The sequence below is a fragment of the Meriones unguiculatus genome, chromosome 1 (genome assembly GCF_030254825.1).
Source record: "Meriones unguiculatus strain TT.TT164.6M chromosome 1, Bangor_MerUng_6.1, whole genome shotgun sequence".
Taxonomy (NCBI): Eukaryota; Metazoa; Chordata; class Mammalia; order Rodentia; family Muridae; genus Meriones; species Meriones unguiculatus.
In genome coordinates, this window is record NC_083349.1 from 150,757,342 (window position 1) to 150,782,598 (window position 25,257).

Below are 25,257 nucleotides of genomic sequence, written 5' to 3' on the forward strand. Positions count from 1 at the left end.
GGGAAAGAAGCAGAAGCTGGGTCTGGATTCCAACTGTTCTACTTTCCAAGACTTCATTCCAGCCATACATATCTATTATCTTACATTGAGACACTACTTCATTAAAACAAAACAAAACAAAACAAAACAAAACAAAATAAAAACACTGCAAATGAACAGGAATATAAACTATGCATCTTGCTCTCCCCTTATGATGAATTTGTGTATCACACCATTCTGCTTGTGAATCTTAGGGTTAGTTGCTGTGAGCCTTTTCCTTCCTGAATCATAAAACTCTTACTACTTATGTAACTACAATAACCAGGCACTGGCATATGAAGGTCTCCTAAGTGTGTCTCTTTAATTTGTTTTATTGGGGGTCTGGAGAGGTGTCTCAATGGTTAAAAGCACTTGTTGCTCTCAAGGAAGACCTGCCCTCATTTCCCAACACCAACATGGTGATTTAAATCCACCTGTAACTCCACATCCAGAGCCTACAACATCCCCTTGTGACCGCCACTGGTATTACAGATATGTGGTACATATATATACATGCATGCAAACACTCACAGACATGCACTGACCAATCCCAACATGTGATAATTAGAGTGGGGAAGACCAGGAATTCATGAACAACCTTTGGCTACAAGAGTTTTGCTTGGGCTGTATGAGGACTTTTCTCAAAGAAACAATTTTTGAAAATCAAGCAGCCAGCACTTCATTGCTAAAGTACTTCATTGCTAAAGGTGTTTGCTATTAAACCAGACCGTGTGGGTTTGATTCACACAATATTCATGGTTGATGGAGAGAACACACTTTCACAAATTATCCTCTGACTTACCCATGTATGTAGTGACATGTATATATGCACACACACACACACACACACACACACACACACACCAAGAGAGAGACAAAGAGACAAAGAGAGAGACAGAGAAGAGAGAGAGAGACTGGTGAGGGAGACAGAGAAATAAGATAAAATTTAAAAAAAAGAAAGAAAATACCCGTTACAGCTTTCAAAACCACACTGATAATTTAGGAAGAAGAAAATAAATTTCTCCTAAATTAATAGCATTAATATTCATTATTTATAAATTAAATAATAGAGATCAGGTTGGCTAGGGTTAAGAATAGCTTAGTAATGATTACACATGATGAAGGTCTTTGCTAATTAAAGAGGTATGGTGTTCTGACTTTTAAAGTTTCTTCTTGCTGAGGTTCAGTTAGTGTGAGATTATTCGGTACGCTGCAATTTCTTCTCTCTGCCATCCCTTTCTTTAAGAACCAGTGTCTGTTAATTGGAGTTTATAGATTTTAACTCCCTTATTTCTCTTCTCACAGGGTCACTTATATGAATGACATGTAATTGTTAAAATGATATTAATTTTATGGTTGTTTTGATCCTGTCGTTACCAGTTTGGTACAACCAAAGAAGTTAGGGATTAGGCATTAGTCCCATTGTCCCAATTTGTACAGGCCATCATAAGCAAGTATTAACCAGTCTGCAAAGAGGAATGAAGAGAGAAATGAAGACCCTCAAAGAGCCCCTGCCATCACACTTCCAGTTTGTATGTTTGTATGGCTCAACCAGGAAAGTCTCAGACGCTAGGTAAAATGTGTCAAATATAGGAAAATCATTGAATTGCTTCAAGGGTCTCGAGAGCTAATGCATAACTCATGCCTGTTTTCATTATTTAAGTGGAATTGAAGGATTTATTGGGGTTCTTTAGGGTTTTTTTGTTAGTTTAGGTGGTTTAAAATTTTCCCACAAGTAAAATAAAAAGCTGATCAGTATGGGAAGGGCAGACTGAGGCTGTTGCTCAGTAGTAAAGTGCTTATGCAGTGTACATGAGAGTGCTTACACAGTACTCATGAGGTCTTCGCTTCAATCTGTAGTCCTTGAAGAAAAATAAGAAGGAAGAAAAGAAGGAGGGAGGGAGGGAAGGAAGGAAAGAAGAAGGAAGAGGAGGAAAGAAGGAAAAAGAAAGAGAGGGAGAAAGAAAGAAAAAAGAAAGAAAGAAAGAAAGAAAGAAAGAAAGAAAGAAAGAAAGAGCGAGAGAAAGAGAGAGAGAGAGAGAGAGAAAGAAAGACAGAGTTTGGCAGGATGGCTCAGCAGTTGAGAGTGCTTGCAGCTTCCCTAGAGGACCAGACTTTGGTTTTAAATACTCATAATAAGTGGCATCTACAGAGATTGCTGGCCTCCCTGGTGCACGCACACACACGCACACACACACACACACACACACACACACACTAAATTTTATTAAAACACTAGGAAAACGTTCTACATGAAATGTAAATACAATTTTCAGACTCAGATATGAATATTTGATAGAATTTTTATTTCTGTTGACATCAAATAAATGAAATTGTTAGTTGGACTCCATAGTGAGAGTAATCACTTGTGTTGGATGTTGCTGGAGGAGTTGGGAGAGGAGGGAATGGAAAAGTAGAGTGTCCCTGTGGTATCATGCCCTATTTCATGGAAAAGGCTCTCACACTCTCACAAATGATAAGAAACAGAAAGCTAAATAAGGACATTTTTACCTATGCATGTAGTGTATGAACCTATGTGTTTGTGTGCACATTCATGTGTGTGCATGCATGATATCTTCGTTCATCCCTCCACATTTTATATACAGAGGATGTCTCACATTTGGATTCAACTAATTTGCCCTTCCATCATGTTCCAGGCAATCCTAGTGTTTGCCTTCCAATTTTTAGGATAACAGATGGGTCACCATTCCTCCCCAGCATTTAGTAGCTGCCAGGGATATGAACTCAGGCCCTCATGCTTGGGAAGGAAAAACTTTAAATGAAATCCTCAATTTTTAACTTGCTACATTTGTGCAGTCAAATTTATTTGGGAACAATTAAAATTTTTGTTCTTTCTAGAGTCATGGGCAGCATCTCTCCCCAACCCAAAGTCATTAAGTAGGATATTTCCAGTTGTATGAGCAGAAATAATCACATAAGAGTGTCCTTCCCAATGAGAATGGTGCTTTCCAATTAGGTGGGGATGTGGAATCTGAGGCTACAACCTCATCAGTATTTCCATGGAGCATCCTTAAGCCAACAGTGTTGTTCAATAGATAGCATAGTTCATCTGTCAGAAGGTTAAGCTTGCATGAAACTTTCTGGAAAGTTTTAATTGTGACATTTTAAGGATAGATCCCTAAGGGAGGAGTTACCCTTTTCTGATCATCTTTGCCACATGAATCTGAATTTAATGGCTCACATACAGAAGCAAATTGAAGAGAGTCAATGAGAGGCAGCCTGTCCAGGAAGAACCAGCTTTCTGTTTCCCCAGATCAACCAACTATGCATTATCAGTTTTCCAAATTGTCATTGTCAGGAACATGAATCTAGTGATTTCTTTTCATGTGTTTGAAGACTGAAAAAATAAACAGATTCAGCTGGGTACCCATGGTGAATACTACTCTCTGGAAGTGACTAGGAACTCATGGGAATAGCTGGCTACAGATGTAACTTAGAGACTCACAAATGCTACTGTACAGAACATGGCACTTTGGCACACTTGTGTAATAACATGTAATTACTTGAGAGACAGAGGTAGCCATGCTGGTATAAACCCAACGCCAGTTCCATTGATATCCTGTAAAACCAACTGGAAGTTACATGCTGAGTTCAAGAAAGTCCCAGTTTATGAAAGAGTCAAAGGGTCACTTTCCTCAAGGTTTGTTAAATGTTAAAATTACATAAATGTATATGCTACCCATCTTATATTTTTGGTTACAAGCCCAGCCTTTAACAGTTGAGCCTTCTCTCTAGCTGTCTGCCCATCTTCTTCATCCCGCAAAATATAATCTGTGGAGTAAGTTCAGATCTGAGAGTATCAGTCTACATTCAGACCCTGAAAAATTTCTCAGAGGGTGCTCATCTTTCTTGTTACCCATAAGAGACAACATGTTTCATCAAATTCAAAGCCTAGAAACAAAAACGTATGTAAAACCCTTCACAAACATTGAAATGTTTAAACCTGAAAGTGGATTATAAAGAAACAAACACTTGGTGGAGTGTCAGTCTCTGCTCAGATGTAGCCTGTGGTAGCTCAGTAACCAATTGGTTTCCCATAGTAAGGAGAACAGGGACTATTTCTGACAATGGCAGCCTCTTTGACCTCCCTACCCCCCAAGGGAGGAGCAGTCCTGCTAGGCTACAGAGGAGGACTTTGCAGCCAGCCCTGAAGATACCTGATAAAACAGGGCCAGATGAAAGGGGAGGAGCTTTGGACTTGGAAAGGGGCAGGGAGGAGATGAGGGAAGGAGGGAGGGATTGGGAGGGAATGAAGGAGTGGGATACAACTGGGATACAGAGTTAATAAAATGTAACTAATAAAAACAAGAAAAAAAGAATAAAAAGAACCCAAGACAGAATTTAAGAAAGAAAGAAAGAAAGAAAGAAAGAAAGAAAGAAAGAAAGAAAGCCTTCAAAGTTCCCTGAAACTCAACATTGTGCTAGGTGAAATAAGCTGTATGTGCTAAATAGAGTTTAGAAATGCTGATTATTGTGGCAGTTGGTACTCATTGTGAAGATGTGGTGGGTGATTGGCAGCCCAGCATTCTGGCTATGGAAGCTCACTCTGCTTGCCTGGGGGATCACTGCAATTGCTGGTTGGGCTTTAATATTGTCCTTAACTCTGCCATCTGTTGTCCTAGTGTTTTCCTTCCTTCCTTCCTTCCTTCCTTCCTTCCTTCCTTCCTTCCTTCCTTCCTTTCTTCCTTCTTTCCTTCCTTCCTTCTTTCTTTCCTTCCTTCCTTCTTTCCTTCCTTCCTTCTTTTCCTTTTCCTTGGTGTGTGTGTGTGTGTGTGTTTGGTCAATTTGACACAAGTTAGAGTCATCTAAGAAAAGGGAAACAGAATTGAGAAAATGCCTCCATAAGATTGGCCTGTGGTACATGTTAAAATTTTTAATATAATTTTTATTAATTACAGTTTATTAATTTTGTATCCCAGCTGTAGCCTTCTTCCCTCTCCCCTCCCAACCCGACCCTCCCTCCTTCTTCTTCTCCTATGCCCCTCCCTGAGTCCAATGATAGGGGAAGTCCTCCTCCCCTTCCATCTGACCCTAGTCTATCAGGTCTCATCAGGACTGGCTTCTTTGTCTTCCTCTGTGGACTTGGAAGGCTGCTCCCCCCCTCACGTGGAGGTGATCAAAGATCTATCCCATGAGTTCATGTCAGAGATGGTCCCTGTTCCTATTATTGGGGAATCCTCTTGGACACTGAGTTGCCATTGGCTACTTCTGTGCAGGGGTTCTAAGTTATCTTCATGCTTGGTCCTTGTTTGGAGTATCAGTCTTACAAAAGACCCCTGTTCCCAGAATTTTTGGTTCTGTTGCTCTCCTTGTGAAGCTCCTGCTGAAATCTGTATACCTAAGGAAGCTAATCAAGAAGGAGCACCCTGGTAAAATGCTCAGTCTTCATTCAGAAAGGCAAATGAGATGGACATCAGAAGAGGGAGAAAAGAGGGAACAGGACAGGAACCTCACAGAGGGCCTCTGAAAGACTCTACCCAGCAGGGTGTCATAGCATATGCTGAGATTCATAGCCAAACTTTTTGCAGAGTACAGGGAATCTTATGAAAGAAGGGGGAGATAGAAAGACCTGGAGGGTACATTTTTTTTTTTAAATTAAGAATTGATATGGGTGGTGTCATCCCTGGGAAGGGTCTGAGTTCTATAAAAAAGCAGGCTGAATAAGACTTGGGGAGCAATCCAGTAAGCAGCACCACTCCATGGCCTCTGCTTAAGTTTTCAACTCCAGTTTCTACCCTGACCTCCCTCTGTGATAAGCAGTTACTTGAAACTATAAGACTTGCTTTGCTCATAGGGTTTTCTCATGGCAACAAAATGAGGGTAAAACAGTTCATGAAACAGTTTCATTATGCCTGTCACTCTGTCACGTTTAAAAACCTCATTTCCTCCTTTGTTTTTCCTGTTGAAGGATGGACTTGACAGGCTTAAACCTCTCTCTTGTTTTCTAAATGTCTCCATCCCCTTGCCTAAAGTTGCCATGCTCCAAAGCACCTCTGCTCCTCCACTGCTCACAGCACCAGTGTCTGCCACTGATCATTGGGCTGGCTTCTGCCATTGATGTCTACTTCTTGCTTGGTGTTTTGCAAACTACATAAAAATTGCGCTTTTCTGTGAACTGACTTGAATCACCTCAATTTAAATCATGCTTTACAATTTGAATTTTCTGCAAAATGGAGCAAAGGCTTTGAATTCAAAGACCCAAGTTAAACTCATTTCCATACCAGAGAATCTGAGAAACCTGGCAACGTTGAGTCTATTTATTCTTACCAACATGACATAGGACCCCTTGACTTCAAAGGTTGTTCTGAAAATACAAGCAACTATGTATACAAAATTACTAAGCACAGTAACCTAGTAGACAATCTATTTCAGTAAATATTGGCCTCAGCTATGGTTATGGATAATATTATTTTCATTTTAGCTTTTCTTATATAATGCTTTATTCTTAGCTTGCTCCATGTCCACCATTTCTGGGTGCTAGCTCTTGTAGAATTTGTACTCATGCTAGGTTAATTGACATTAGGTACATAAGGTAACTTTAACTGGGTTTTCCAGTTGGCTCAGTGTACAGGCAGGTACTTAAAAATCAAAGCAGATGCAATGCAAGATGAAGAAAAAGAGAAACAGATATGATGATGGGAGCAGTCAGAGATATGTGATGTCACTGGCTCAGAAGAAAGATCAGGGTTAAGAAATGAGGAGAGGAAGGGGCAGGAGATCCAAAAGGAGACCAACAGAGCCATAAAAACTGATCCCTGGGACTCTGAAGAGAATGATACCCCAAACAAGGACAATGCATGGAGAGGACCTAAAATCCCTGCTCAGATGGAGCTCATAGACTCAGTTTCCAAGTGGGGTCCCTAATAAGGAGATCGGGGTCTTTCTCTGGCATGAACTCAGTGGCAGGCTCTTTGATCACTTTCCCCTGGGGGGGGTACAGCCTTGCCTGGCCACAGAGAAAGACAATGCAACCAGTTCTGATGAGACCGGATAGGCTAAGGTCAGATAGAAGGGTAGGAGGACCTCCCCTATCAGTGGATTAGGGGAGGGGCATAGGAGGAGAAGAGAGAGGGAGGGCAGGATGGGGAGGGAATGAGAAAGGGGGACACATCAGGATACAAATTTAATAAATTGCAAAAATATTAAAATTAAAAAGTCTTAAAAGATAAACTCAAGAAGAACTAAAAGCAACAAAAGAAATGCTTTACTAAACATAGAACATTTCAGATGTGCTGTCCCCTTGAGTTCATCTCTCTGTGGGACACACAGCAGGATTGTGATCTTCCTGCTGTTTAAACTGCCACGTGGTAATTTTTCAAAAACGGTGAAAGAAACAGATGCATCTGGTTTCCTTGTAACACTAGTGTGATGATACTATGCACAGGTGCTACTTAATAAAATCTGTTGTTCTAAATATCTGTGAGTATTCACCCTATGTTTATTTTACTCTGCTACTTTAGAAGCCAGAGAAAATTGGCCCTGGCTATTGCTAACATACTTATTCCTCTTCCTTTAGAAGGGAAATTAATTGATACATCAAGGTTTTAGAATCGATCCCGGAAAGATGAGATTCTGGGTTTACATATAAATATCTGCATAAAATTGAACATTGGAACATTGTTATTGTATACGGTGTCATTATAAATAATACCTGTGTTATCTACCATGGTTTCAATCTTTCTAAAATTGCAAAATGTTATTGCTATCCTCATCTTTCCAAGTACCATATGGATCTCTGTTCCCCAACCATCATGGACCTTTACACAGACTCCTTAGTACCCAAGGTCTTGAAAGCAGAAATTCATCATGTATAGTAGGCCTCACTGAATTAGGAAAACTTTAGACAAAACATGAGAAAGAACCTGAATACCATTTCCCTCAGCAAATATATGCAGCTTTCTTTCTGGGTGGCACTTCTTTAAAGTTATCAATGCTTACATCCTAACAAATTACCATGCACAGTGTAGAAAATTAGTAAAACGGATTCTCCTGTTTTAAGTAGAGCAGAGGCTGAGAGACTGGAGCAGGCCCACACCTCTGTAACCTTAGAAAACATTTAAAGACACTGTGGAGCTCGGCCATTTGCTAAAATTCTCTGCATAGTTGGAAAAGAAAAAGATGGTCGATTCATTGTATGTACACAGAGGTGCCCTTCAGAGCAAGGCCATTCGAGGCAAGCTGCCTGGCAAGCATCCAAATAGTCTTGGTGATCGCACACTCTTTATTACAAATTAGATCAGCAGAACATTCCAAAGCTGGAGTGCTCACCCTCACACATCCCTGGATGCTGTTAATGTGTGAAAATTACTGAACTGTGCAAGCAAAACTCGGTGGAAAATAGTTAAGAAAAATACTGCTATTCACACACAGAGACACACATACACACAGGCACACACACAAACAAACACCACACACACCACACCACACACACCCTATACACCCCCCCCACCCCACCCTGCACAGCACACACAAACATAAGTTCTGGTATTGGGCAAGGAAAATAGAAGGGAAAGCTTGAATTCCTATGGTTAGTGTCTTAAATCATCAAAAATTAATTAAAACAAGTGAAGCAAAATCTGGCTACAAGTACATTTAGGCCCAGATTTAATGAGTTGTGGAGAATGCAATAAGCTAAACAAATCACACATTGCTATTAATTAATGGGCTGTAGAAGATGTCCAGGTGGCTTAGGAAAATAATTTTGTTTTACATTTTAGAAGGAAAGGTTTTAGCATTCATAGATATATTTAACTTCAGCTAGTTTTATTTAATAATTCTAACATTTTTATTATCTTTTGAATTCAGAATAGTGAGTATATGTTAATGTTTATATAAAATTATATGTATATATGATTATCTCAACTTATAGTAGGTTATATTCATTTTGGGATAAGTTTAAAGAATTGTAAACTTTTTCTTGCAAAATATGACCATTTGATTGAGATTGTAGGGTTAAAGACAAACACATCTACATAGATTGTATGCACATATATATATGCATGAATATTTGCTTTTCTTTGGGGTACCTATAATTTGTGATAAGTATATATAACGTCTCAGTGATTGGTGCTGTTTTTTAAGAATTAAAACATTCTACTTAACTCTTTAGACATTTATAATCTTATGTAGAAATGTTTTCTATATGAAAATTGCTACATGGAATATTGTACAGTGTATATTATAGCATTGCAAGGAAAAGACTCCAGAGATTATGGCGAAGGCAGCATGATACTTGAAGCTACTAAGTGTCTAAAAATTCCCAAGACCAAAAAATTAAAGGCATTTTCTGTAACAATTAGAATAGAGGACATGATAAGGTAATATACCCCGAAGAACAGAGTTTTCTTTTTATAGCTAATATTTGCTAATTTAAAACACATGCTGATAGGCCAATGACCATGTTTATTGTTAAACAATAAGCAAATATTCACCAACCCTACAGTCTCTCGGGCATTTAGTGTTGAGAACCGTATGACATGAAAGTGCATCAAGAATCTATGAACAAATACCTATATTTAGGTATATGATGACCCATAATCACAGAATGGTGTGTGTCACCACTATCCATCAATGCATTTGTGAAAAATCAAATTCCGGAAAGCTTTGCAGCAGCAACTCTTTCCATCATGATACCCAGGAAAGAAAAAGAAGATGATTCATTAGATAAGTGAGGGAGTTCGGAGGACACTGGGAAAAAAAAGGCAATGGCTCTGAAATGTGAGGAGAGGAGAGAGGGGTTCATGAGGATGTGAGGGATATGCGATCCAGCAGCAAAGAGAACAATATAGCAACGAACAAATGTTTTTTTTTTAATTTTATTCTTTGTATTAATTACACTTTATTCACTTTGTATCCCCCCATAAACCCCTCCTTCCTCCCCTCCTAATCCTACCTTCTCTCCCCCTTCTTCATGCATGCTCCTCCGAAAGTCCACTGATAAGGGAGGTCCTCCTCTCCTTCCTTCTGATCTTAGTCTATCAGGTCTCATCAAGAGTGGCTACATTGTCTTCCTCTGTGGTCTGGTAAGGCTGCTCCCCCTCAGGGGGATGTGATCAGTGAGCTATCCCAGAAGCAGAAAGATGCACATGGTATATACTCACTCATATAGACATATAATATAGGATAAACCTACTAAAATCTGTACATCTAAAGAAACTAATGAAGATGGAGGGCGCTGACTAAAATGCCCAATCCCCATCCTGAAAGGAAAAGAGGATGGACATCAGAAGAAGCAGGAAACAAGTTAGGGACCTGCCACAGAGGGCCTCTGAAAGGCTCTGCCCTGCAGACTATCAAAGCAGATGCTGAGACTTATGGCTAACTGTTGGGCAGAGTGCATGGAATCTTATGAAAGAAGAGGGAAATAGTAAGATCTGGAGAGGACAGGAACTCCACAAGGAGAGCAACAGAACCAGAAAATTTGGACAAATATTTTTTTGAGCTCAAGGAAGTCTGCTGCTTGACTGGATCTTGGGACTCTGGGAAGAGTAACGATTCCACTCATGGATCATTCTCACAGGCAGGTGAAAAAGGTGGTGACGGAACGTTGGGAGACATCATGGAGTGATCTTCTGAATAATTCACCAAAGAGAAATGTATAATCCTCTTTTTTTTTTTTTTTTAAGAAGATTGAATTACAACTGTGATCAGGGTAATATTTAACAGGAGATCAGATGTAATGCTACAAACACATGCGTCCATAAACCAAAACAAAACAAAACAAAAAACCCATCTCATTTATCCTTCATTCAGATCATACAAAATAACTAAAATAAAAGTATGACTCAGTTTGCATAAGTATATTCAAGACCAGTTGTAGGGAGCAGAGGAGGAGTGGAGTAGGAAGATGGGAAGAGACATCATCCATACTGGGAAATGTGTGTTCACAGTAGAGAAAAAACTGCAGGTCTGCAGATATCTAATAGACTATGTTGGACTGGCGTACTATGGAGGACTTTCACAAATAAGGTATATGAAGGCAGAATCTCTTAAATTGATGAGGTCCATACAGTTAAAGGGCTAAATAATTTGGTATTTAATTAATATTAAGGACTTGAACATCATGGAGAAAGAAAAGCCAAGGCAGATTCCAGGACATTGCCAGGAATCAGGCTGTGTGTACTAGAGCACATAGCTGGATCTCTCTGTTTCTGTCTCTTTTTATTTTTTAAATTTAATTTTATTTATATATTTATTACAATTTATTTACTTTGTATTCCCGCTGCAGCCCCCTCCCTCCTCTCTTTCCAGTACCACCCACCCTCCTTCTTCTTCTCCTATGCCCTTTCCCTAGTCAGCTGATAGGGGAGGACCTCCTCCCCTTTTATCTGACCCTAGCCTACAGTTTATTCACTTTGTATCCCAGCTGTAGCCCCCTCCCCCTCTCTCTTTCTCTCTCTTTGCCTGTATCTTTTCTTCCTTCTCTCTCTTTTTCTTTCTCTCTCTCTCCAAACCACAATTTGGTGCTAACTAGGGGTTTTAGTGTCTCAAAGGGGATAAAGTGAGTATTTGCTGTTTTTGTCATGTAAAATGATTATAATTTCAATGGTTCTATTCTGCTTGCAGCACTGAAATTGAAATTTTGTTTCCAGGAATAACTGCTCAATCTCTCAGTTTGGATATGCCAGGAGACACATTTTAAAAATTGTCTTGTAAGGATGAGAAAGAAGTCAGAAACCCATGTGTTTCACTGCTGAAGAAAATAAGCCAATGCCAAAGCAATTCTTAATTAAGTACAGGTTTCCTATGTGATCTTGCCTCTCTCTTATTTTTAGAAATTCCCATGACCAAGTAATTGCCTGGTGTTTAATACTATTACTTTAAAATTATTATTTATGTGTGTACTTGTGAATTTGGGTGTGTGAACATGAACACAGGTGCTTAAAGAGGCCAGAAGGGATGTCATGTCTCCTGGAACTTGAATTAACAGGTAGTTCTGAGCCTCCTGTTTGAGTGTTGGAAAGAGAAATCCAGTCCTTTGGAAGAGCAGCCAGTGTTGTAACCCTGGAGCCACATTTCTGGCCTCCTTATTGCGGCTTTTAAAGAAGCATGTTTGCTTTGTTTCCAGTTTACTATATATTTACTTTGAAGTTCTGTACCCTAACTTCTAGATCATGCTTCTAATGGGGTGTTATCTTTACATTCAAGGATAGATGGATCATTTTTATCATTATTTGCTTTAAATAAACTTCCCCACTTTGATACGGTTGCAGATAATCCCATTTGAAAACCTCTTTATTGGTTTCCATGCTTGCATTATTCCATCATCCTGCTCCCATTTGGTTTTAGCTCCCACAGAGCACCATTGTAAAAAGACAAAAATAGCCTGACCTCTCCTCTCTCTTTCTCTCTGTCTGTCTGTCTGTCTGTCTCTCTCTCTCTCACACACACATACACATACACACAGACACACACACACACACTTTAGTAGGCTCTACTTTGGTGGAAGGAATGATTCACTGATTTTTCTGCTTTATCCTTCACTTGGAGAGAGGCAGTTAAAAAACAGCTATTAACTCAAATGGCAAAGGCTTATTTTCAAAGAAACATAACCCTCTTTTTTTCAGTGGTATTATTTTAGGCAGTAATTTGAAGTAGGGTTAAAGTTTTTAGCAGCAAAACTTTATGGCAGAGATAAACCTCATGTGTGTGTGCGTGTGTGTGTGCATCTATGTGTGTCTGTGCATGTATGCATATGTATGTGAATGTTGTGTGCATGTACATGTGTACATATGTGTGTGCATGTATATATGTATGTGACCACATTCAATTCTTAAACAGGTGTCAGAACATGATTCAGAAATAGAGTCATGTGAGAAGAATTCTGAGTCTGAAAAAAATCCAAGAAAACAAGAGTCTTGCAACCTTAGTTTCTTCCAAACCTGAAATTGTTCTTGGAATGTGTTTGTGTTTCTCCCAGGTGTAGTGGATAGCAGTGAGTTTACTTCAAATTACTCATTATTGCTTGTTATTCAATAAATGTTTACACTGTCCTTTACATGCCTCTATGTAAAAGTGTGCTGTTGCCACAAATGGCTTTCCCTTGTGATTGTAAGCAGCTTGAAATCATGAGAATTTTGCTCATGTGACCTTTTTTAACCCTCCTGAGTTTAACCCTCTGAGGCTCTGACTAAAGCTGGCTATTACGTGAGACTTTAGTGTGCATTCTCCCAGGACCCACTGCTTCCAGAACAGTGACAAACTAGTCCTGATATACACACATAGCCACACTGACATTTCAGAAAGTACCATTAGGGCAAACTGAACGAGGTTACATGTGAAGAGTTTACATGTTAGACAAGGTCCTAGGAGTAAGCTTTACTTTCATGAACCGTTAAATTTACACAAGCCCAGAATGCTTAGAGGGTTGATTTTCTTTTCCAAGACTCTTCCAAAAGAAAACCTAGATTCATATTTAACAGCTTCCTGTCCTTGTCAAATAATGACCAATGTTGTAAAAAGATTCATATAGTACATAATCAGTCTGTACACAGTCCTAATATAAATAATAAAATATATTTCGATTCAATATTGGAAGGACACATTGGGAAGAGTTGGGTCTTAGTGCAGAGCTGTGGCACAGTGCACAAAGGCCTCCTACTCCGCATCTTCTCCTCTCTGAGCAAGGCTGTATGTTTTGTAAATGAGACAGACCTACAACGTCTGAACAATCCATGAATGAAGAATAGCAATTTCATCTTATAAGCTTTATGGGGAGATGGTAATTTGTCTCCATGTCAGAGGCCAGGAGAAAAATAACATCTGTTATAAGCAACAATGAAGGGTATCACTTTCTGGCGTAGGAGTTTCAACAGGCCCTGGGCAAGGACAAACCACTCCAGTTCAAAAGGACCACATAAAAATGTATGTATTGCTGAATTTTATTTCTCCTTCAATGACTGTCATGCTGGAATGCATTTGGAAACACTGAGAAAAAATGCCATATTCAAAAGGCTCCAGAGATACAGGGATGATCAAGGTAAACAAGGTTAGGGTGACGGTTAATTTTTATGTCTTGTATTTAAATGTTCACCAACCCTTATCCATATTTACAATGCCATCTTACTCATGGGGTTGGTGATGATGGCAATTTAAATTAATTTTATAAATTATTAGCCCTTCAAATATGTAGAAACTCAGATCATTAAATTTATACTGCAATTTAAGCTCACATCCTACATGTTAATTTTGAAAGTAAGATGGCCCTTCGTGCTAGTACCAGCTTTTTTAGCTGATTTCGGCGTCTGTTCATAAGACTTAACAGCTTATAAACTTCAGGTGCTAGGATATAGCTTGACCTAAAGTAGGATTAATGGAAATTCCCTATCTCTGAGCCAGAGCTTCTTCTAAGATGAATATTTGCAATGGGCTGGATTATATTTAGTTTGGAAGGTAAAATGCACATAGATGACATGACTGAGACTTCTACAATCATAATGTGTTCTCTCAATTTAGTATAACTTGAGGACATCAGCATTTGGACCGCTTAAATTATATTTATTTTATCTCCGTGATTACATGCTTTCCCATTACTTTGAACAAACACCTGACAAGAAGCAGCTCAAAGGATAAAAGGTTTATTTTGGTTAATGGTTGAAGAGATGAAGCCCATTGTGTATGGACAGTATGGGATGGGAGAGGCTTGTGGCTGTGCAAGGCTGAGGTACATGGTGCCATCAGGTAAATAACTAAAGACAAAAAGATGTAGAAGCAGAAGTGGGGCTAAGCTTTATTGTTCATGGGCATCCTCCAGTGAGGTGCTTCCTCCAGATGTGCTCATCTGCCAAAGTGTCCAGCCCCCCCAAATCAGGACTGCATATGTGAAAACACAAGCCAAACCACCTCTAAATCCTCTAGCTCACAGGCATCTCAGATTGAAAATGTGGTTAGTAACAAACAGCTTCAATACTGTGTGTAAACCTAAAATTTGGCCTTCTAGAGCTTTGGAAATCCCTTAATTGCATGCTGAAAATAAGTTAAAGTTGTCCAATATACAAAGGCATAGAACAAATTCTCCCAATCCAAAAAGGAGGAACGGGACATCAATAAGAAAAGATTGGTCCAAAACACTACAAAAAACAAACAAACAAACAAACAAACAAACAAAAAACAGCAGCTGCTCCATCTCCTAGTCTCTCATCTGGAACTGGTGATGTCTTTACCAGAGTTCAAAGGGTTTGTCTGAACCCACTCCTCCAATTCTGCCTCCTGTGGCATGTGTGGCCTCAGTCTCAGGCTAGCTCCAACTGAGTGCCAAGCACTGTCTGCAATGCTGAAAGATTCTAGAAACTCTAACTCTGTGTTTCTAGAATCTGCAGCAGCCTGGAGTGTATAACTGAGGTTTCATCCTCTTGACTTCATGCACAATCTGCTCTGGAACTTCACATAGAAAAATTGATTGTGGTAGATGCATCCTGGCTTCAGCTCTCTGACTCCCTGGTTCAAACGTCAAAGTCCCCTTCACTCTGGCACTCTACCTGAAAAATAAGCCATGCCTGCAAAATAAGCCACATTTTCCTAATAGGGTATCAGGGAAAGACAGTTGTGACTGCCTCTCTGTATCTTTACAGCAGAACCTAGTAATAGAGTTTCCTATGTGGTAGTTTTGCAGAATGACAGCCTCAGGCTCTGCTTTTCAAGGATGCTGCCTTAGATGGAGCTTGCACTCAAGACATATTTTACCTTGTCCTCCTGAAAAGTCCAAGATTTCTTCTAATTGGTTCTAACCACTGGCATACATCTCCTCACCTTTGGCATGTATCTCCTCCTTGCCCAGCTGTATGTGTTTTATATCCTTCTGTTTTACTTTAAGCTCTTCCCCTCACTATAAATGTGGGAAAAGGCAATGAGCAATAATCATGCCACAGCTTTAATGTTAAATTATTAACATTCTAAATTCTTTAATTAAAGAATTAATTAAATTCTACCTTAAATTCTTTTCTAGCAAGCTACTTTTTATTACCTTTGATTCCAGCCTTATTCAAGGTTTTAGGACATGTGCAGATGCAGCCATCTATTTTGCTGGAATATGAGTGGCACCTGGTTTAGCTCCTCATGAGTTCCTTGTTCCCTGTGAGCAGATTTTACTATCCACATTTCTATCATAATTCTGGTTTTCCTCATGCTAACCAGAATGACCCATTAAGTGCTGCACTGAGGGACTTTTCTAGCCTACCACTGCAAAATTCTTCCAATTCTTTTTTTTTTTTTCAAACCAGTTCAGAAAAACCTGTGAATAGCATTACTGTGCTAATCAAAGCAACGACTTCACATTTCTTGTCAATGTAAACAAATAACCGACAGGGATCAGCTTAAGGGAAGAGATGTTTATTTTTGCTCACGATGTGTGGAGATAGAGCCACTCACAATGGGAAGATAGTCCTACGGGTGTGCCTTGTGGATGTAGCATGTGAGAGTTAATTTCTACAAGCCTTCAGGGAGCAGAGAAATAAAGGAAGAACTGTACTGGCCTACAATCCAGGCTTGCCCTAGTGATCTATTGTAGAGGTACTGCAACCTCTAAAAAGAGTGCCACAAGCCTGGATCAAAACACATGAACCCATGGAGGACAGCATTTTGCATCCAAACTATAACATTTCCCTCTTAATTAGAACAATTTGTATTTACCAATCATGGTAATACAACTATTGTTATAGTCTCATTGTAAGACAAAGCTTAACTTACTGGAATAAACTACTGCTTAGTTCATTGGAGTAAAACAGTAGAAGGCAGTTGGTGTCAGTGTTCTCTGTGACACGTTGCATTGGCAGGGCCAAGGTGAACAGAGAAGCAAACTTAAGGGAATCCGTGTGTGAATATTCTTAAGTACAGATCCAAAAACATTACCAAAGTATGTGCAATACTAACTGAAGCATTGTATAGCTCAGCTTTCCCGTTAATCTGACCAGAATGACCACAAGTAGAATCTATGACCTTTATTATTTCAATTTTCAATTCCTAAAGTAGAAAGTTATAAGAATTGATGGGCATAATTTTAGAATTGCTTAGACTGCTAATGATATATAAAAAACTCTTAACTTTGGAGTATACAATTCATTTTATTTTATTTATGGAATCTACTTCCAGAAAGAACAAGATAAAACTCAGTTTTATCTCCTATCAATTGTCAGTTCTTTCTGACAAAATTTTCTAATGCTCCAAGTCTTCATCATGGATAATGAGTGAATTGGTTTGTGGTTGAATTTGACAGCAAATGCTAATAGTTCATCCCTCTGTCTGCCACACATAACCGAAGTAAAATCAGCAATCACTCTCAGCATTTTTATAATTGCTAACACCATCTTTATCATTAAATATAAATACTATGTTAAAGTCTAATATTTAAACACTGGTTTCCACATTGGCGGAAATAATTATTCTTATGAAAGTGTTTATGTTATAAGCAATGATAGCCTTGCTCATTTTCTACTTCCAAACTGAATTAATTAATTTAGATAGGGATGCTGAAAGCATTTTAATGCATAGCTCCTGAAAATATCCAAAATATAATCTTGCTAAAGATGAAGAACACAAACAATACTATCGGATATTTTATGAAGCAAAAATACATTTCTACTTATTAAGACTGTTTACGAGAGTATGCTAGGGAACCTATGTGGCTTTTGTAGCTCTTAGTGTTTTTATGAAGTAATTTAGAACTTCATTATATTCTACTTTTCTTGACTAGCTTGTATATCAGTACATTGGAGACTCAGAGATTTCCCTTTCTCATTGAGGCAATTAAACTACTTTATGCTTTGTACATTTCATGCTTGTCTTTGAAATCCTGTGATTATAAGTTACAAGGATATGTTCTGGGTGGGGTATCAAGGCAGATGAGCTACTGTGTTTATGACACAGAAGGCTATTAACGACCTCATTTTATCTTTCTCACCAACAGCTTGTAGGTACTTCTCGGTCATGACAGATGTGATTCTTTACAAGAGCTATTTAATTTCCTGAGTGTCGGGAAGTCAATACACTAAGTTCGTACACCTATGAATCGAGAGGTAAGCATCTTATTTTCTTTAAATTAGGCTAAAATACAACTGTTAAGTGGAGCCTTTGATTTCTGAATGTCTTGTTAAAAATTGGTAGAGTCGTTCAGTACACTCACTGCTCTTGCAGAGAATCCACATTTGCTTCCCAGCTTCTCCACAGTAGCTCACAACCATCTAGGATTCCAAGTCCAAGGGCTCTGGCACTCTCCTGGCCTGTGCAGGCTTATGCATGTGCACAGGCCATTTCCAGATAAGCGGGCACTTGCGGATATTCACAGTTAAAGGGGAAACTGTTATTTGGAAGTAGAAGTTAACGCTAGGAACAGACAAGTGGAATGGAAAAGATTTTCCAGACATTCTTACAGAGAATAAAAGCAGAATTGCGGCACAGACTAGAAAATTCTGTTGCTACAGCCTGACTAACACAACGAGACTGTAAAAAAATGGATAGAAAACACTCATTGCTGCTACGATCAATAGAGAAATCCAGCTAAAGTTTCTGAAACATTTATTTTTAAGTCAGAAACTTTTTTTTCTGTTGTCATGGTCACACCTAACATTTTTAAAAGGGAAATTTGGCATAGTCCTCTCCAATACCTGTGTAATACATAGAGATCCACAAGAATATGGAGAATATCACCAGTAGTATGTAAAATTATATACATATATATATGTATAACTATCTATAAAATGGTTATCAATACCTGTATTGATAATATCAGTTGCATTCACTAATGCTAGGATAGCTATTGCTACATGTAAAAGTATTTCATAACATTTATTTAGTGTGTGAATGGGGGCAAGGCAGCATGCCGAGGCATGTGCATAGGTATCAGAGGACAACTTGCTGGAGTAAACTCTTGCCTTTTCCTTGTGCACAGTTCTCAGGGATTGAAACGAACTCTTGGGCTTGGTAGCAAGTGCATCTCCTCACTGGGATTTCTTTCTGGTTCTTATGACTTTTAAATGAAGTAATACCATCACTACCATCTCTATGGAGCTTTAAATAGGCTTCCTATTTTCCTATTTATATTTCTTTCTTGTAATTAGTAGAGGCGGCTGTTCGTGCATCTCCTAAGGAGGAAATCTTTCAGGACTTGAAGCAAATGCTTTATGTGGGTATACCTGTGCTGCTGGAAGGATTGCATCTAATCACTCACCTCTGGGTCATCATTCACTAATGGCTGATGACAGGCCCACATGACAGGGCTTAACTGTTAAAATAAAACGTAACTTAAAAGAGTGAGTGAGTCTCTGGGAAGTTCCCTGTGTTCAAATTTTCTTGTTCTGTTGCTCTCCTTGTGGAGACCCTGTCCTCTCCAGCTCTTACTATTTCCCAGTTCTTACCTAAAATTCCGTTCACCTGCCCAACAGTTGCCCATCAGGCTCAGCATCTGCTTTGATAGTCTGAAGGGCAGAGGCTTTCAGAGGCCCTGTGTGGTAGGTTCCTAGGTTGTTTCCTGTTTTCTTCTTCTTCTGATGTCCATCCTCTTTGCCTTTCCGGAAGGGGATTGGACATTTTAGTTAGGGTCCTCTCTTGCTTAGTTTCTTTAGATGCACAGGTTTTAGTGGGTTTGTCCTATGTTGTATGTCTATATGAGTGAGTATATACCATGTGTGTCTTTTTGCTTCTGGGACAACTCACACAGGGGTCTTCCCAGAGACTCATACTCCAACCAAGGACTATTCATGGAGATAACCCAGAACCCCTGCACAGATGTAGCCCAGGGCAGTTCAGAGTCCAATTGGGTTACATAGCAATGGGAAGAGGGACTGCCTCTGACATAATCTGATTGGCCTGCTCTTTGATCACCTCCCTCTTGGGGGGAGCAGCCTTACCAGGCCATAGTAGAGGACAATGCAGCCACTTTTGATGTGAACTGACAGACTAAGATCAGAAAGGAGAGGAGAACCTCCCCTATTAGTGGACTTGGGGAGTGGCATGCAAGCAGAGGGAGGAGGGAGGGTGGGACTGGGAGGTAAAAGGGAGGGGCTTATGGGGGATGCAGAATGAATGAAGTGTAATTGATGAAAAATTTTAAATAAAAGGGAAAAAATAAAAAAAGTTAAATAAAAAATTTAAAAAATAAAAAAAAGAGTGAGTGAGTCATTAGATGCAGTGTGCTCATAGCCTACTATAGTTAATGCTTCATATGCTTTGAGTCATTGACAAAAATAGTTGCCACCCAATATAGTAAGAAATAAACATAATATATAGAGAAAAAAGACAGAGTATGCAAGAGAGAGTAGTATAAGCCATCTGATGTCTACACAGGGCAACATGACAGGGTTTTGTTTTACACTATTCAGATTAGATTTTCTCATCCTGACACAGAGTTCAATGGGAAGCAGAACCTCCACTGAGAAAATGTTTCCCTCAGATTCCTGTAGGAGAGTGTCTGGCCACCTTCTTGTTGGTAGAGGTGGGCCCAGCCCACGGAGCTGTCCCTGGGCAGGTGTTCCTGCCCTGTACCAAACCAGACCAGCGAGCTTCATCACTGGCAGGCATCTGTCACACTGGGGCACACATATTCGCAACTGCCAAAGAATACAAAAATGACTATTTGGGTCAATGTTAATAAAGGAAACGACTGAAGATTTAGATTTTTGAATAGTAGGATTAAGGATGTGAAACTCCTCTACCAGATTTCCTTACTCTTTATTTACTGATTTTTACCCACTCATAACAACTTTTCCTTCAAGCATAGTTGCTGTGCCAGTCATGGTGAAAGAATTGTTCTTAAAAAAAAAAAACAAAACAAAACAGTTAAGCTATCCTTCAAAACTAAGCAGAGATTATATTTTAGTTCTTTGAAAATGAGTCATGTTGTCAGGCATGGTGGAGCACGTCAAATCCCAGGACTGGGAGGTGGAGACAGGAAGATTGAAAATTCACGGTCATTATCAGCTCTGTATCTCAATTCAAGGCTACCCTGTCTCACAGAACAAAACAAACATAAAAAACATATAGAGTTCCTTTGTGTAGAGAAGATTCAAAGATAAAAATCTTTATTTTGTAACAAAATCTAATATTTTTACAACCATTGAACTCATTCAGGCTAATGTCATTTCTTCATTCAGATTAATATTAAAATAAATTCATAAAGTTATTATGGGCAAAGCCTCATAGACTAATGAAATAAGTTTAGGCTAAACTGTGGAGTTAGTGATTATTCAAATAATTTCATTAGAAGTTTAAAACTAGTAAAATGTGGCTTATAGTCTAAGGTTAATTTTACTTTAGAGAAAAAGTTATGAAAAACGCAGAAAAGTAATTTTTGAGTTTTATATGAAAATGAAAGGTTAAATTAAAGGGCTTAAAATAAAGTCTACAAGTCATAAAATCTCTCAAAAGTTAAGGAGGTTATTTTAATCAACTGCTTCAAGGAAAACTAATGGAATATTTTGAATCTAAATCATCTAAATGCCCTGCAAAGCAATATGTTCAAATTTAGATATGAGCTATCAATTTACCAAGGATTGCATATAAAGATATATTCCAAAGCAAGACAGCACAGGGAGATTTTATTCTTGATTCATTTTCTGTTTGACTTGCTGGAATGAATTATTTCTAAAAAGAAAAACATTACCAAGTCTGGAGAGACCGCAATGATCTTTGGGTTTAGGATATTGAAAAGTGTACCATGTCACGTTATCCATTTCAAATTCTCATCAGGGTGGCAATAAGCTAACAGAGTGACAATGTTTGATATGCTGTGTTCTTATGTGTCACTGAAGAGAAATCACCCTTCTGTGTAAAGAAATTGCCATCATGATGAACATAGATTCCAGGAAGAAAATGTATTTTGTCAAGAATCATCTTGATTACCACTAAGGTTCACTACCAACAAGAACAATACCAGGTTTGTGTTTATTTATAACCCTCTCCCTGAACTTGAAAACAAATTCACAAACATAATTTTTCGACCTCACTAATTCTTACTGCACCCCTGTGAGCTGGATATTTATTAATGAAGAAAAAAAGTATTAATATTAACTGGGTTAAGACATGTTTGTAGCTATTCCTTTGGGGAGAAATTAGTGTGAAAATTCCCAAGGGTAGAGAGTGAATATGTGTTTGTGTGGGGCAGGTTAGGGAGAGAAGTATCTGTTGTGTGTCAGCCTCTCGGAGTCGTTAGCTGGTACTCAGAATCCATATTCTGATCATATCTCTGTTTATGAATATATCAGTAAATTAAATTAATTACTTTATAACTTTCTTTACAGAATGGATTTGGCTTTATGTCAGGCTAATTAAATTTGCTGCTCATTCATGTAGGGTTGTTGCTGAGATCGCAATACAAGTTTGCATGTGCATCTCTTGCTTGTTGATCAGAAATCTCATATCTCAATTCACATTATATCACATCTTTAAGATACTCAAGTAAACATGCTAAAAAACAGTATGGGACAATTATAGACATGTTATTAGCAAGTGAATAGAAAGACATCCTCAGAATAATTTTAATCTGTTTATACTTGCTTAATTTTAACTACATTAGATATAACTCCTTTCCTTGATCCCCCCTCCTTTTTCTTTCATTGCTGGTAAAAAGGAATAACATTGATGTCCCCACCTACTTTTGTCTTCAGAAGCCAGAACCTAACAGAAGGACCTATTTTTGTCTGATCTCAAACTCACAAGGCACATTTAGCCTTCTGCATCCTAACTGTGGACAAGGCAGCAAGAAACAATACTATCATGACAAAAAGCTTTGCAAGCCCTGATGGTTTTTAAACATCCACAGCTAAAATTCAAGACTTATTTACTTTGAATAAAGAGAAGAAATGCAGACTGTAATGATTCCATATTTAACTTTCTTCCTACAATCTGCTTTTGCTACCTTATGTAGTTGTAAAACTTAATCACAGTGCAGTAGTTAATAAAGTCAGAATATAAAGATTATTTACATTATAGTGCAATTGTAGTCTTCATGAAAGACTAAAAATCAAATTGAAGATATTATTTTAAAAATGTCATGTTATATCTTAAATGACCAGTTTATTCCATAGAAAGGTGACCTAAGGCACATGTTTAGATTCTTGGGCTATTTTATGATTGTGAATACAAAAATCCGTTACGATTGCATGATTTGTCACAAATGTTTCTATAAAATAAAAATAGTAGATTCAGGCTACAATTCTTGTTTCTTTTGAATTTCTAAGTACATTGTTCTGAAAACAACCAAATAAACATAAAAAAAAGGATTTTGATATTTTAGGACCATGCTCAATGTTCTATCACCTGAATCTGTTTCTAATCCTTAATTGTTTCTTTTCTCTTCTCATTTTTACATGAGGGTGTCTGGATCTCACGTTAATTTTAGAGATGACACAAGGAAAATGCTAGGAAGCAGAATCAATTATGAACTTCATTCCTCAGAGTTTAAATGAACTTAAAAATCATTTTTGATAACTTATATAATGAATATAGCTATATGCATTAATTCAAGGATTCTTCATCCCCCTTTCAATTTTTTGCTGATTGTAATCCTAAAGAATTTAAAGTCAAATAGGATTACTTGGTATCAAATAATATTAAAATTTTCACATGGTAGACTTTTTAATTTGGTGTAAGCTTTCCAGATCAATGAAGGAATTTCACATTTTTTAAAGGATCTGTGCATTTGGTTAGCACTGCATATGGTGCACTTGAAGCATATTTCTATTAGATTGTAAGTGAGACAGTGCCTCACTGCCAATGGGATGCATTCTGTGTGGAAATACTGGGTAATCTTCTCATTGCACTAACCAAGATACCTACAGCTTTTTCAGGTGGTGTAATCTTACAAAAAAAAAAAAAAAATCAGTCATACATACAATGCCATTGACCAAAATGCAGTGATGTTGGCTGCATGAGCTGTGTGTAAGTGTGTGTGTGTGTGTGTGTGTGTGATAGAGAGTGTGTGTGTGTGTGGGGGGGGGTATCATTTAGTCAAAATCAGTATAGAGTTAACCGTCACCATTTGAAGCGTTACTGTTTCATAACATTCCTTTGGTTCCTAATATATGCAGAAATTCTGAAATGTGCTATTTTGTGCTTTGATAGCTTGTAGGAAATAACAATTATAATGCACAGAAGAAGGAGCCAAGCAGGTGAAGGATGCCTTGTAAAACCATCTGGTTTCATGAACTAGATTTTAACACTCAAGAATACTGCACTGAGTTAACAGGGGAGCTAGCAAGTAAGTATTCCGGAGAACTTGAGGGTACCCTCTAAAGAAACTCGTAGTTTTTCTGGTCTTAATTCAGACTATGGTTTAACACTATTTCACTCTTAAGCTTTATAACGGGTTTAAACTTTTGCTGATACACTATATGCAAAATAGTCTTAGTTTACTCACAGGCAAACTGAAGTGTGGCTTCTCGACTGAGAATACTTCCAAAACTGTTGGTGGCTAAGCACTGGTAAAGCCCAGAATCCCTGACTTCACTTGGATTATTTATGATGAAGGTGCCGTCTATCAAACTGTAACGATAGTCACTTTCCATATCAATTTCTGTTCCATTCCGAAGCCATCTGAGAAAAACATCAGAAGAGAAATGCATTAAATTACTTGAAACATTTGGTACTTCCTGCACGTTTACTACAGGTCTTACTATGTAGCTCTGGATGAGCCTGAACTCACACAGATTCCCTTGCCTCTGTCTTTCCTGAGAGACAGCTTGAACTGGGGGGAGGGGGCAACTTGGCGCAAGCCAGAAACCTAGTGTAGTGGAAATTCCTAAGAATCCGTCAGGTTGAGCCTAGCTAAGACCCCTAGTAATGGGCGATACAGAGCCTGAACTGGCCATCTCCTACAGCCAGACAAGACTTCCAGTGGAGTGTTTGAGCAACCCGGCCCCCAAACCTTCAACCTTCAATTTGTCCTGCCAGTATGACATGCTTTTGTAAAGGTTGCATAGAAATTGTGGAAGTGGGTGACCAATAACTGGTCCAGGTGGAGACCCGTGCCACAAGAGGAAGCCCACCACTGACACGCCCTGGAGGATCAGAAACCAGGGGCCTGACAGCCCCGAGACTATGATAGAACCAAACAATACCGACAAAAAAGATCTTAGTGAAGCATGTCTATGATGTTTGGCTATCCTCATAGATTGGTGCCTAGACCAATTATAATCAGAGAGACTTCGTGCTGTGACTGATGGAAACAGATGCAGACTCAAAGCCCAATACTTGGTGGAGTTTGTGGAATTTTGCTGGAGAGGGAGGAAGGAT

At 38.6% G+C, this 25,257-nt stretch overlaps 1 protein-coding gene across 2 annotated transcripts in view; it reads right to left on the reverse strand.

Moving 5' to 3' along the window:
- The window catches only part of Cntn5 (contactin 5), a 1,228,807-nt gene that overhangs the window by 489,149 nt on the left and 714,401 nt on the right, over nt 1-25,257 (reverse strand). For both annotated transcript variants that reach the window (XM_060369300.1, XM_060369297.1), the window contains exon 6: nt 24,383-24,558. In XM_060369300.1, the coding sequence (XP_060225283.1) occupies nt 24,383-24,558 (176 nt within the window). The remainder of the gene's footprint in view (nt 1-24,382; nt 24,559-25,257) is intronic.